The 14,897-nt window shown below is 43.4% G+C and overlaps 1 protein-coding gene across 2 annotated transcripts in view; it reads left to right on the top strand.

Moving 5' to 3' along the window:
• Positions 1–14,897, top strand: part of HGSNAT (heparan-alpha-glucosaminide N-acetyltransferase) — a 355,722-nt gene that overhangs the window by 253,212 nt on the left and 87,613 nt on the right. For both annotated transcript variants that reach the window (XM_078659862.1, XM_078659863.1), the window contains one exon: positions 14,301–14,378. In XM_078659862.1, coding sequence (XP_078515988.1) covers positions 14,301–14,378 — 78 coding nt within the window. The remainder of the gene's footprint in view (positions 1–14,300; positions 14,379–14,897) is intronic.

Here is a 14,897-nt window from a genome sequence, read left to right as displayed (position 1 = left end):
ATTTTTGAGAGTTTCCGCATTTTCTGAATAAGTTGTAATCATGCGGAACTTCCCTTCATCTTTATTTTTCATCTTATCTTGGTCTGTGTTTTTTTATTAGCCTGTCCCTTTGCACACTATCCTCTTTCTTTAAGGTGTTTACTAGCAGGGCTGTTCCATAGCCTCTGGCTACAAACCTGCCAAAACTTTCCTTGATTGCTGCATCAAAATCACATTCTCTCGAACACTTACGTTTTAGCCTGAGGAATTCCACATAGGGTATGCTGTTCTTGAGTTTGGGTGGGTGACTGCTTGTGGCATGCAACGTGCTGTTGCCCGCCATGGGCTTTCTAAATAAGGCTGTTGATAGTTTCCCATCCTGTATCTCTACCCTCAGGTCCAGATAGTTCACCGCCACTGAACTAATCTCCCCTGTGAACCGTAAGTTAACATCATTGGAGTTTAGATGTTCTATGTATTCCTCTGCTTTATCTGTTGACCCCTTCCATATGAGGAAGAGGTCGTCAATATATCTATACCAGGCTAATATCTCTTTGGTCCAGATGTCATTGGCTGTGGACCAGGCCACCTGCTCCTCCCACCAGCCTACGAATAAATGTGCATAGCTGGGGGCGAAGCAGGTGCCCATTGTGTTCCCGGATACCTGCCTATAGAGATCTCCCTGAAAAAGAAAAGTGTTATTTAGAAAGCAAAATTCAATAAGCATAATATTGTGTTCTGCGAGTTTCAATGATCTCTTATGTAAAAAATATTTAGCTGCATCGAGTCCCTGTGTATGATTAATGCAAGTATATAAGCTTGTGATGTCCAATACTATTAAGCTATATGATGGTTCCCATTGTATATCCTCAATGTGGTTGATGAAATCCGTAGTGTCTTTGATGTATGACGACAATTGTAATACTGATTGAAAAAGAAAGTGGTCTACAAACCTAGAAACATTCTCAGTAAGGCTACCCAAAGAAGACACTATAGGCCTGCCTGGAGGTTTTACACTGTCTTTGTGAATCTTTGGTAAGTGATAAAATGTCGGAACCATTGGATTCATAGTTCTGAGGAAAAGATACTCTTCAGTATCCAGCATGGATTTATCATGCCACTTCTTGATCACTGAATGGTGTTGTGTAATACTGTCCCGATATTCCTCCTTGGTTGTCAATTCATAACAGTGATCTTTTTTTAATTGCCGAAGAGCCTCTTCCACATATTGTTCTCGGGACATTAGAACAATGTTGCCCCCCTTGTCCGAGGGCTTACAGATGACGGCCGTGTCCTTCTGTAAATTTATCAGGGCTGTTTTTTGGGCTTTAGTAAGATTCCGTTTGATGGTAGAAGGTTTCATACTTTCACGGAATCTTGCTAGATCTTTGATTACTGCCTCGGAAAACGTGTCTATCACATCCAATGGCATCTGCGGTAAAAATTGTGATGGTGGTTTGAATGAGCTTGCAGGTGCCTCCTGTTCTATTTCCAAGCATCTAGTTCTTTGTGTGATGGTTTCACCCATCCTGGTGCCCTCTCCCGCTCCTCCCTGGCGTAGTTCTTCCAGCACCTCTAGAGTCGTCAAATCATTTACCGTCAGCAAATCTGTATCTTTGATTTTAGATTTCAGTTGCCTAATCTCCCTGATAGTTGATTTCAATTTTGAGTGATGTTGGATGAAATCCCTAGAAACAGTAAAGATAAAATGTAGTCTTTAACTGTATCAGCATGTGTGCTACATATAGTTACAGGCTTAGGATCATGTACACTATTGCGCGCGCCTTAGTAGTGATCTTTACACCTTACGATCACCTGTAGCACTATACATTGCCTGGTATGAAGGGATTCCCGGACACTTGCCCCAACTCCAGCATTTTTCGCTTACACACCGCTGGGGTGATGTGGTAACTATAGTGAGCCTGTAACTATATGTAGCACATGTGCTAGGCAGACGTTTTGACAATCTGTCAGCCACAGTCTACACACAGCTAGCTAGAGAATAGAGTGCATTTTTGCCACCGTGTTCTCTCTTATTTTCACGGACCAGTAACACGCTATGTGTTATACTATGTGTTATATTTCATTTTGTTTGAATTCATTTTGGAGTACGAGTCGAATGTTTCTTGACCAATGCACATGTAACATTTTATATTTGTTAAGCATCAAATTAACTATGAGAGCAGGACTATCCCATGTATTCACGTATTTTGGTTGATTTGATGTACCATTATTACTGGGACTTGTATTCACCACTCCAATATTGCTGCCAAATGCAAGCTATGATATCCTTTGTGTTGCTGTTTCACGTCTGATGTTATAAGACATTAAGACGTTTTACTTTTGTGCACATAGTACACGTGAACAAGGCTGCGGATGCAATTGAAACGCATTGTGGAATAAACCTGGTTGCAAGTTATTTTGGAGTGTGATTCTTGATTCTTATAGCGCACGTATTTTTGACTGTCTTATATGTATATACAAGACAAAAATTTCGGAGTGATCTGTCAAGAGGGGGCTGAGAAAAAGACGGGGTCCCAAAATGCTTTTTCTCATGTTAATTTCCATAGGACACTTTTGACGCTGCTACAGCCTGAACTGCTGAACAGAATTACAACAAATTTGGCAAAAAGGAGCTCTTGGTCCAGTAAACACTCTTTTTGTTGAATGGTGTAAATCCGTTTAGTAGTTCCTGAGAAATTTAAAGATTTCTTAGATATACAACTGTGGTCCCGGTGGACCCGCAAACCCTCCTGATCTTATGTCTGGCATCTGATTGGCTGCCAATACTTCAAACCAGAAATGTTGAAAGTCATCTTTTAACTCGGTTGAACAGAGTCACAAGAAATAACGGTAAAAAAAACAAGAAAAGGGGGAGGGTAGAAACACCCTGTCCCCCTAGGCCTGTTCAGGGAGTCCACAGGGAACCCAAGGGTCAAATAAAAGTATTTATTTAAAAAAAAACTTTTGGCGGAATTTGCGGCGGACCACTCTGCAAACACGCCTCTTGGCGCACTGCTGGTGGGGCAATGATGGTCCCCTTGTGACCTGAGGGCCCCAGGACTAAAGTGGACTTCATCCCCCAAGCAGCCCCCTTTCTCCACCACTCTGCAAACGTGACTGCTAGTTAAAAAACCTTAGAAATTCACTAAAAAAACAAAGGTTATAAGGACGGTATAGTTAGCAAATAGGATTTTTTAAAACTTAAATATTCACTAAAAAAACAAATGTTACAGGGACGTTACAGTTAGCAAACAGAATTTTAAAAAATCTTAGAAATTCACTAAGAAAAAAGGTTACAAGGACATTATAGTTAGGCTGACATACTCCAGAGAAATTTAGCTGTTGTAGTTACCTGAGTTAACTATAACTTGCGCCCCCTCAATGCACTGCTTATGACCTCACATATTACATCACTCATGACATGGTCAGTAACATCACTGATGACGTCATCCAGTAACTGTGAGGTTTGTTTTAAAGTTTAGAAGTGTAAAATATATAGACCTTTATATCTCTCTCTCTCTCTCTCTCTCTCTCTCTATATATATATATATATATATATATATATATATATATACATATACATACTTACAAACACATGTATATATATATGTATATATACATACTTACACACAGACACATATATATTTATATATATATATAGAGGGCAAAAACATTGTGGCACAATCCCACTGGGGTAAAATTGCATATGGAGAAAGAGGGCCCCACTCGTTTTTTTTTATGATACTCAAGTCTGGGCAAACTATTTGGACTACCCATACCACAATGCCTTGATTGCTGATGCCCATTGGGGCGGGAATTGTATATTTGAATAAAATGAGCTTCTGATCATATACCGCTGCCTCTGCATTAGTTAAAAGCCAGTGATCAAGAGCGACACAACGCTCGAAACGCGTTTGGCAGTTTTTAAGATGGGAGTGAGAGGGCAAGCTGTCGCTGCTGCTGGCGGAGGTTGTGTGCAGTAACCCTTCTTCGTGTGACGTCTCCATGAGGGCATCCTTCTTGTTTTAATGTTTTGCGGCTGGTTCGGCCGCGGAGATGTCCCGCTGCGGCTTTGGCGGATCCTTGGTGCTCGCAACAGCGCTTACCCTTTGGAGTGGAGGGGGCCTGACCTCCGGAGTATATTGGTGAGCGGAACAAATTGCACCTCTGATACTTCCACCCACATGGGGCAAAAACATTGTTGCACAATCCCACTGGGGTAAAATTACATATAGAGAAAGCAGGACCCACTGGGTTTTTTAATGGTAGTCAAGTTTGGGCAAACTATTTGGACTACCTATACCACAATGCCTTGATTGCTGACGCCCATTGAGGCGGGACTTGTATATTTGAATAAAATGAACTTCCGATCAAATACCGCTGCCTATGCATTCGCTAAAAGCTAGTGATCAAGAGCGACACCGCTCGAAATGCTTTTGACAGTTTTTAAGATGGAAGTGAGAGGGCAAGATGTGGCTGCTGCTGCCGGAGGTTGTGTGCAGTAACACTTCTTCTTGTGATGTCTCCATGAGGGCATCGTTCTTGTTTTAATATATATATATATTTATATATATATATTACCAACTGGCGGTCGCCAGTATATAGTTATAGTTCTACCGAACTGCCAAGCCATGCCTTCCCTGGACCGGAAACAAGCTTCCTAGGACCGGTTTCTGGCATTTCAACCATCTTCAGCCAGGCTTGCTTGAATCCAGTGACAAAGTGAGCAAGGGACTCACGTCTGAGCATACCCTGCCCACTTATGGCGAACAAAGCGGTACAAAAGGGGGTGGTGATGGACGGCTTGGCAGTTCGGGCTGGACTGTTCCCATGAGGCACAGGGTCAGACTGATTTGCATATGGCCATGTCTGAACTGGGGTGGCAGAGTGGGCTAAAGAACGGTGATGGATTAAACCCAGATCTTTTGACTGGGTGTGAGTGTTTGATTGGTTCAGATGCTCCGTCCATCACCACCCCCTTTTGTACCAATCCAGCCGGGGGGCCAAGTCCCGGGGGCATGCTGAAAAAAAAAGTGGGAGGGCCCAATCCCCAGACCAAAAAGGATACATTGTTCCCCCTCAGTTGGAGAGACGGAAGAACCAAGAACCGTGAAAGAGGGGGGGAGCCCCCTTTCGGAACTAAAACCCTCACACACCCAGCAAGCTAAGTGTCATGCTTCATCATCTGGGTTCTGCTCCTCGTCAGACTGGCGCTGCAATGTCTGACGGGCACCCGCGAAGGGGCTCTTTATCGGAGATCTTTTGTTCCTGCCAGTTGGTGCATGTGTGTATGAGGGTTTTAGGTGAAGTGTAGGCGTGAGAAAATAGTGCAGTGGTGCGGATTAAAAAAGGTTAGGTAGTCCACAGGGATTTTTATTAGTGTGGCTAGCTACCTTATTAAAAACAGAACAGGGAGGCACACACACAGGTGCTAAGACCCGGTGAGGTGTGCTCTACCTAGCGGTTAACATGTTTCATGCTAAAACTAGCAATTCATCAGGACCTATACAAAAACTGTCCTACACGTATCAGGAAAGGACAAGTATTACCTTCCACAAGTAACTGGTAGCAGGCCAAATGGTCCTACCACAATTTAGTGGAACCTAAGAAAGGGTGACAAAAACAGAAGTGTTTCAAAACTATTGTGCTTGCACCCAAAACCTAGATTACAGTGTGCTTGGTTCTAACTCCAAACGGGTATGCTGCAACGTGCATGCAATCTAAATATTAAAAAACAACCCTAACTAATTAAAATATTTAAAAGTAATTAAAAACCGACTTTATCTGGGATCACTGGATGTAAGTATTGGTTAAGAAGGAAAGAGGGGAAGTAATTTGATCTCACCCTACTGATGTAGCAGAATGGCGTCACCGGACTTCTCCCGAGCGTAGGCACCACTGTAGTTGGTATCTTCAAAGTATGAGGGAAGAAAAGGTAACGTGACAAAACAGTTGGGAGCGTTATGTCACTTAGGTTTTGCGGTCATGTTGTGCAGAACCTCAACGTATCAACCCATAAGCAGCCGGAGGACCCCCACCACCTCAGGGTCGATGGATGCAAACCTAGGTATTACCCCAGTAATGTGACCGCCATACCCAAAGGTAACTCCCCACATCCAAGAGAGTGACAGAAGGGCCGCCAATGGTCCCCGTGGCCGCGATCCAAATGCGGTCCAAAAGCCTGCCCAGAGCGTAGTGGAGGAGTCTCGAGGGCGGAGCGGCCACACTCAAAGTTCACGCCCAGAATGGGGTGTGTGAGTAAGCCGAGCTGAGATAGTAGGTAGACAGTCGAAAGTCATGTCCCAACGGTGAGCGCGTCAGAACACGCGATCTAATGTACAAAGGCTGCCTGGTCTGTATGCTTACCTGTCCGCTGGACGGACTTCTCGATTTGACCTACCCGCACGCTGGCAAGGAGGAGAGGAAGCCGGAGCAACGAGACAGCGGTCTCCTGGTTCCTTAAATCATACTCCATTTCCGGGTATCCTTAGTCACGTGCAGGGTGTCCCGAGGTAGTCCGCGCATGCGTGGTAGTGCTAAAGGCTCGGCAAGCAAGTGCTGCATTAGGGTGTTATACTGGTAGTTGCAGGATGGCGGCCATTTGTAAGGGTTAAATATTACTGAAGACTGGCTGCCGGCAATATTAAAGAGTTGCCTTCTGAGTCATGGGCGTCATTAGGGGTAAAGGTGAAATGACAGTAGTGATGTTTGAGCAACAAGGAATTTATATCATCATCATAATAGGCCTTGTGCACAGAGCTCAGGTGTGATTAGTGTTTAAGCTGAGGAATTACGCCCTTGTAAGGGAGCACCACGGAATGGAATCATTAAGGCCATCAGTGTCCGTTGAGAGGCAGTGTACCCATCTCTGCTCCACCCTGAAGAGTTCCTGGTGGGTAATCTGTTGGTGTGACTCAAGTATAACCCACTCGATACTTTCTGCTGAGTGGCCCATTTGTTTGCAATGGTCGTACAATCTCGTGTTGGTCTTGTGGCATCTAATGTTGCTTTTGTGTTCTGTAATCCTCAGTTTGACCTGTCTCATGATCATTCCCACGTATCTCTGCCCGCAAGGGTAGGTTAGTAGATAGATACACCTTGCTGTGTTACAATTAGTGTGACGTTTGATGTGCCAATTAAAGGTGTCTGTGAGTCTGATTTCCTTACTCGTCTGGTTACAGACGGCACAGTTGCCACAGGGGTAGTGGCCAGTGACAGGTGGTAATCCCCATAGGGTTCTCTGGGCAACCACTTCTTTTGTTTTAGGTCTCGTGTGTATTAGTGCGTCCTTCAAATTGGCTGTGCGCTTGAATGCAAATCTCGGGCGGGGGATGGATAGTTCACCTGAATTAATGATGCCCCAATGTTTAATAATGATTTTCTTGGTGAAGTTAGAATTCTTGGTGAAGGATGTCACTCAGGTAATTACATCTGAGGACTCCTTTGCTTTTGTTTCAAGTAGTGACTCTCTAGGGTTATTCATAGCCCTCTTATAGGAGTTGTGAACTAGTCTCAAAGGGTAATCCCTGTCATGTAGTTTGTGTTGTAATTGTTGAGACTCTTTCTTGAAGTCAGACATGCTGGAACAGTTTCTCCCTATCCAGAGGAACTGTTTGAAAGGGAGGTTGTCCCTCAAGGATTTGGGATGATGGCTCCCGTAGAGGAGGAGGCTGTTCCTATCAGTTTCCTTTCGGTGTAAATCAGTGCTGAGACCATTCTCAGAAAGCCAGATCCTCAAATCAAGGGATGGGATATTGGAATCAGAGATGGTGTTGGTGAACCTAAGATAGGGGGTTCTGGGAATTGATCCAGTCGCAAAAGGCTAAACAGGAGTCACGGTCCCCTTTCCATAGGACCAGGATATCATCAATATACCTGCGCCACATAGTCAGATTTTCTTTGTATGGGTTATTGGGGCCCCAGATGGTGGTTTCTTCAAGGTAGCCATATAGATACAGGCCAGACTAGGGGCAAATGTACTGCCCATCGATGTACCCTGTATTTGGTGGAACAATTGGGACTCATATTCGAAAAAGTTTTCTGTCAGGGCTATTGCTGCGCACTCCATAATAAATGTGATGGGTGTGGGGGATGACCAATTTTCCTTGAGCAGAGTGGATTCCACTGCTTCCAGAGTGGCCTGTTGTGGAATGCTTGTGTATAGAGCTTCCACGTCGAGGGTCATCAAAAGGTCCACACCATACCTCCCATTAATGCTGTCAATGAGGTGGAGGACGTTCCTTGTGTCCTGTAGGAATGAAGGGATCTTTTTCACTACGGGCTGTAGGAAGTGATCGCAGAATTTTGACAGTGGTTCCAACAGTGACCCTATACCCGAGACAACCGGTCTGCCAGGGACCGGTACGATGTTTTTGTGAATCTTCGGGAGGGTATAAAAGTAAGGTGTTTTAAGGTTGAAGGTGATTAGGAATAGTGCCTCATTTCTACTGATCCACCCATTGTTTTCGCCCTCTGTGACCAGTGTTGTGATTTGGGTCATGAGTCTAGGGGTAGGGTCAACCGTGAGGGGGGCATAGTGGGTAGTGTTTGCCAATTGCCTTCTGCATTCAGTATCATAATCAACAACAGATTGTATAACAGTTGCTCCCCCCTTGTCAGCCTCATTGATGATTATGGTGGGGTCATTATCAAGAGATTGTATTGCTTCTCTTTCGATTTTGCTCAAATTATGGTGTAGATGAGTGCGTGGTCTGTTCTCAAGGCCCTTCAGTACAGCCCCCTTAAAAGCCAGGATCTCTGGTGGGACCATGTTATTGGTGGGGGTGAAACATGAGGGGTTGCGTAAGCCCGTATCCTCACGTTCAATTTCTGGGCTATCATGGAAGTACGCCCGTAGGCCCAATCCCCCCCACACGGCCCCAGGGACCGCCACCCCCCCGGGGCAAAGCATGAATAATTGCAGCGGGCACAAGGCACCCCCGCAGCCCCGGGGACTGCCACCCCAGGGGCTTTATAGTGTAATGTTGGGGGGCTTCTAAGGCCCCCCCAAGCCCCGGGGACCGCCATCCCCCAGGGCTCGATGTAATTGTGAATGCGGGGAGCACACCGCCCCCCCCCAGCCCCAGGGACCACCACCCACGGGGCTTTGTTATTGTGGTAGGGGGGCCCTGCTCCTGGAGTCTTGTCATGGCCCTGGGGACCGCCACCCCCCCGGGCCGGCTCCTGCAGTTTCCCGGAGTGCCCACTCCCGGGACACTGTAGTTTGCTATGGCAGGGCGGGAGCCTTGCGGCTCCCGCCCTGCCATAGCAAACTTGGTTTGAATTTTGAAAGAGAGAACAGGGAAACCTGCTTTCTCTTTCAAAATTCAAACCAAATTGCTTTTCCACACGGGGAGCTGCATGTTATCAGCTCCCCATGTGGAAAAGCAATGCCGGGTTCCGAGGGCTGCGGGGAGCCGGCGGGACCGTGGGGGGATTGGGGATCACCACGGTCCCCAATGGAGAGGGCAAGCCCTGGGGAATGGGGTCCCCGGGGCTACAAGTGGCCCGGGAGGGGGGCCACACGCCCCCTCCCCAAAATTTATAAAAATAAATAATTTTAAAAAACAAAGGCCCCTTCCAAACCAATTTAAATAAAATTAAAAAAAGGCCATGCCCCGGGGAATGGGGACCCCGGGGCAGATTAAGGCCTCGGGAGGGGGGCCACGCGGCCCCCTTCCAAATTGTTTTATTTTTTTTTAAATAAGGGGCAGGCCCTGGGGATGGGGACCCTAGGGCCAAAAAATTAGAAAAAAAAGTCACTTAGACAGTCAATGACAGTGCTACTAAATCCTCCATCCAGACACTTATACATCCAGTCAATCTTCAATACAAATTGCTATATATATATATAATATATATTTAAATATCGAACCAAACCACATTCACTGGATGATGTCATCAGTGATGTAATCAGTGATATCATCAGTGATGTCACTGACCATGTCATGAATGATGTAATATGTGACATCATCAGCAGTGGATTGCAGGCGCGTGAGTTACAGTTAGTAGAACTAACTATAACGGAGGAATTTCAATGGTTTTGTACACATCAAATGTCCTGCTAACAATAACACCCTGAAACCTATGGTTTTTTCAGTGAATTTCTAAGGTTTTTTAAATGGTAATTCCTAACTATAACATGTCTGAAACCTATGTTTTTTCAGTGAATTCCAAAGGTTTTGTAAATGACAATTTTTAAATGTATTAATTGTTATTTTTATTTATTTTTTAAACTAATGTACTACATTTTTTAAAATAATTTATTTTTAGATATTTTATTTTTTAAATTACATTATAATTACTTTATACGTTACATTAAAAACTATAGTTTCTTTTTTTGTTCTGAAAAAAAAACTATAGTTTCTCAGAATGAATTACTTTAGTTTAAATACTTTGCAAATAGGCAATAGACTTTTAAGTACAGTAGTTACAGTTGTTGTAATGCGCAACACAATTTCAGACACAATGCAACATTGAGCTCAATGTGAATTTCTAGTTAAATGCAATTAGTTACTTTCTAAGCACATGGTAATCATTTCTACAATCATTTTTGAATGTTCAAATAGGCAGGTAGGTCTTTTGTTCAAATAATGCTGGACTGCCCTGATTCCGTCCCTGTGGAAAATACTAGTGTACAGGGATGTGACATCTAATGACACCAGTAAGTAACCTGGTTCCCATTTGAACTTGGACAATTTCTTCAACAGGTCTCCGGTGTCAAGAATAAAAGAGGGTAGTGTTTTAACATAGTCCTGCAAAATATAGTCAATATACCTGCTTACATTTTCCAAGATACTGTTGCGGGCGGAAATGATCGGTCGGCCAGGTGGTTGTTGGCAATTTTTATGAACTTTGGGGATAAAGTACATGACAGCAGTCGTTGGACAATCAATTTTCAAATACTTATATTCGTCCATTGTCAATAAGCCTTTACTCCTCCAAGCCATCAATTTGGAGTTAATGTCATTGCTGGCCAGCTGTACTTCTTTCGTGTTGGTTCTCTTGTAACATTCACGATCATTTAGCTGACTCAGTGCCACCTCCATATACATCTTGCGTGGCCATAAGACCACGTTTCCTCCCTTATCCGATTGACGAATGATTAGATTTTTGTTGCTTCTTAGTTTTTTGATCAGTTTATGGTATTCCATGTCTCGGTAGTTACTTCTCCTTGTTGCATTTGAAATCTTTACATGCAGGTTCTTGAGTTCTAAGGACACTCTTTCATGGAATATGTCTAGATTGTCCTTTAACATCAGTGGACAAAATTTAGATTTTGGTCTAAATGGAGTCTTTTCTGTACCTGATGTTGGCCCCCAGCCGGGAACCGGTTGTGTCGACACTTCTTCGTTTTGAAGTTCCATGAGCTCTTGAGTAAGTGCTAGTCCCATAACTGGGGGACTGTTTGGCGCAGTAACTAGTTGAGTTGGAGGGTTTGCTTTGTTTGTTGTGTGCGTGCTATGATGTTTTTTTCAGTTTCAATTTGCGGACATATTTAAACAAATCAATTTATATATATATATATATATATATATGTGTGAGCATACACACACACATATATATGTATTCTTTTTCATTGAAAGAACAAAGATTATACTTAGGTGAAGATGTTAGTTGAATAATTACATTTTAAACTCTAAAACCCTCTGACATTCACGAGTTTTAGTTAACTCAAAGAACTATAATTGTGCCCCCACCATGCACACTGTTGTTATCTGTGGAGTAATTTTAGATGTCAGCAATGCTGTTATCAGTGATAGAACATGTCATGAGTGATATTAGATGGGAGTACATAAGCAAGTCCACTGGAATTATGCGACTTCCGCAGTGTTTTTCACATAGTTATGGATTTGCTGCATTTGCCCTCTAATCAAGCATCTGCTGCGTAATTTGCAGAGTTTATTAAAAAAAAAGATTTTCCAGCTCAAACAGATCAAACGTTACTAAAATTGCTGCGACGCAAGTTGCTGTGCAGTGGACAGGGTTGGACTGGCCATAGCTGGCATTGGGCATTTTCCCGGGGGGCTGGAAGGTGGGGGCTGATTCTTGAGTGGTGGTGGCCGGTTTTGCAGCGGCGTAACTCCCAAAAAAATATACCCTCACTTTGTAAATGGGGACAAAATACCCACCACCAAGACTTTCTCGTACCTTGGGGTCCTTTTCGATCATAAACTAACCTGGGCACCAGCAATACAAAAGAAAAAGGGTGAGGTAGTGCGGGCCAATGCAGCAATACTGGACTTCTCAAGAAAAATGGGCAATAGTCCGGTGACTGCTGTCTTGAAGTTATATCAAGCCAAAAGCACCGCAATCGCACGTTATGGAAGTGAAATATGGGGATCAGAATCACTAGGCGCCCTTGAAGTTACTGAGAATAACTTCCTAAAACAGGTCCTAAGGTTACCTAGGGGCACAGCCAACCTCCCAGTACATGAGGAACTTGGCATCCCATATCTAAGTGATAAGCTGGCCGTGAATCCTTTGCTATGCTGGCTGAATAGCTGGCTAAACACAGCCATACCTCTTACCAGAAACATTCTTCAAGAGGCACTAGAGTGGGATGGTAGACTCAAGATCCCATGGTTAAAATATGTAAGAATGTGGCTCTTTGAACTAGGCCGACCAGATTTATTTCTATCCCCCGAAACAATAACTAAAACTGATGTAACCTTTGTTAGGAATACCTTTATGCTGTCCAGGTGCATGGCACGGGAGGAAAACGAATACAAGAAAAGTAGTGTGAGACAGTATGTTTTAACCAAAACCTGTTTATACATGGAACCTTACCTGACTTGGCCCATGTCCGGTTATGACCGTTTCTTATTAACAAGGTTCCGATTTAATATGTTCCATTTTTTATTAGCTGTACCAAGTGGAGCACATAGAGGACAAGTGTTGCCAGCTTGCGGCTGCGACAATAAGTCTCCGCAAGATCTGGCACACTTTTTATTTTTTTGTCAGTTTTATACACTCCCCCGTAATCTGTTTTTAAAACCTTTACTTAAACATCTGAATTTCGTACAACTCAGACCTGCACTCTGTTACCTCCAAATGCTAAATAGTGAATGTACTATGTTTGTATGTAGTTTTTTAAAACTCGCAGTTAAACATAGAAAAAGCATGGAAGGGTAACTAATTTTGCTGCTGAACGTACTCCCATTTCCACTGTATTTTTATCCTTTTTAACTATATCATTGTGTTTATGCTTGTGAATGTCTTGTTGTAATACCACTCTTCCTATTTTTATCTTTACTGTATGGATTAACTTTTATGAAATGCTCTTTTATGATTGTTATATGCAAACAATCGAATAAAGATATTCTAATCTAATCTAATCTTGTAATATCAGCCTCCAGTTACAGAAGCATCAATGGTCACATTTGCTCCCCCCACCACCGGGCGGCTGGTCCGACAAAATTGCCTGGGCTGCTTTGAGTTCCCAGTCAGTGAAAGGCTCTTTGGAAAGGTTGACTGTTCACCTTGAGTTGCATATTGCTGTATTTGGGGGTTACAGTGGTACTAATAAGGTGAAACCTTCGTCCAGAAAGTATTACCATGTGTACAAATGACAAAATTATGAACTGATACTATCTGAAAATATGCCCCATTAAGCTGCATAATGTGCATTTTCTTGACCCATAATTTAGTAAACCCTGCCACATAATGTAGTCTTCCCTTAACGCATAATTTCACTGGCCCTGGTTATAAGCAGTACATGCTGACTATGCTTTTGAGGCTTCTTTCCAGACTGATACAAGATTTAGCTGGAAAGTTCTCCATAATATTTCTGTCTAGACTTAACGTGTCCGATGCTACTTTTTCCTCCTTATTCTCTGAATTGAGTCTGCCCAGAGGGATGTGAATACGGAAAAGTCAGGTGGTAATGAATAATAGTAACAACAATACCGTAAAAGTCTAATAAAGCTACTTGGATGGTGATTCTGTGTTTTGTGTGGTTATCACCGTCCTACTTTCGCCCCATCCTGGTCATCGGCCTAAAAAGACACCCTGGCTCCTTTGCCAAGGACCAGGAGGTCCATGCAGGAGTGCCTGCCATCTGTGATGCACGTGTGTGTCCAGTAGAGGGTGCAGGGAGAGGATTTACCAGCTACAGGTTTAGGTTATAGTCCTGCCTCTGGTGACAGGGTGCCCACAAACCTGAGAGTAACTCAACAAACATAGGCCTACATCGTCCTCCCTGCCTCAGCTTAGCTAGTTTCGTTATGTTTTTAGTATATATTGACAAAACACACGAGCCATTGTGTTTGTTGAATGTGCTTTTATTTATAATTTCTCGTATTCTGGTCTTTGTGCAGGCTGGGAAGATACTCTTGTTTTATAAAGGTCAACACAAACAGATCATGGCGAGGTTTTTTGTTTGGAGCATCGTGATGGTAAGTGTAATGAACGTGTCTTTGTGTTTACTTGTTTCATCCTTTTATATATTCATATTTGAAAGGTACATTAGGAGCAGTGTTCCACATCCCAGCACGTTAACTCTTGACTTGATTTGTAACAGAAATTTGTATTTTAAAAAGTGTAATTCCTCAGTATGAGACATACACTTCGATTTACATGTATAATTGAGCCACATTCAACTAACTCTAAATGTATCTAGAAACAGCTTAAGAAGGGCACATTCTACACGGGGTTACTAGAGTTTGTTACATCACATGTATCTGTTCGGTAAAAAATGAATCCATTGAGCAAGCATTGTAGCGCGTGCATGTCTCCATCTCTGACAGCAGGCTGGTGGTATCACACCGAGCATGTCAGGCTCCCGAGCTGTGCTTTTAGAATATGCTTAAGGGAAACTGACATTTAAATCCGGCTGAACATTAATGATAAAGACAGTCTCAAACACCGTTCACCCTCGCGGCAGAGCTGCCTCGCCGTCACGAGTAGGACGCTTA

The sequence above is a fragment of the Lissotriton helveticus genome, chromosome 9 (assembly GCF_964261635.1).
Source record: "Lissotriton helveticus chromosome 9, aLisHel1.1, whole genome shotgun sequence".
In the NCBI taxonomy this organism is placed as follows: Eukaryota; Metazoa; Chordata; class Amphibia; order Caudata; family Salamandridae; genus Lissotriton; species Lissotriton helveticus.
Note: the sequence above shows the minus strand (reverse complement) of the source record. Positions and strands in the feature narration are given on the sequence as shown.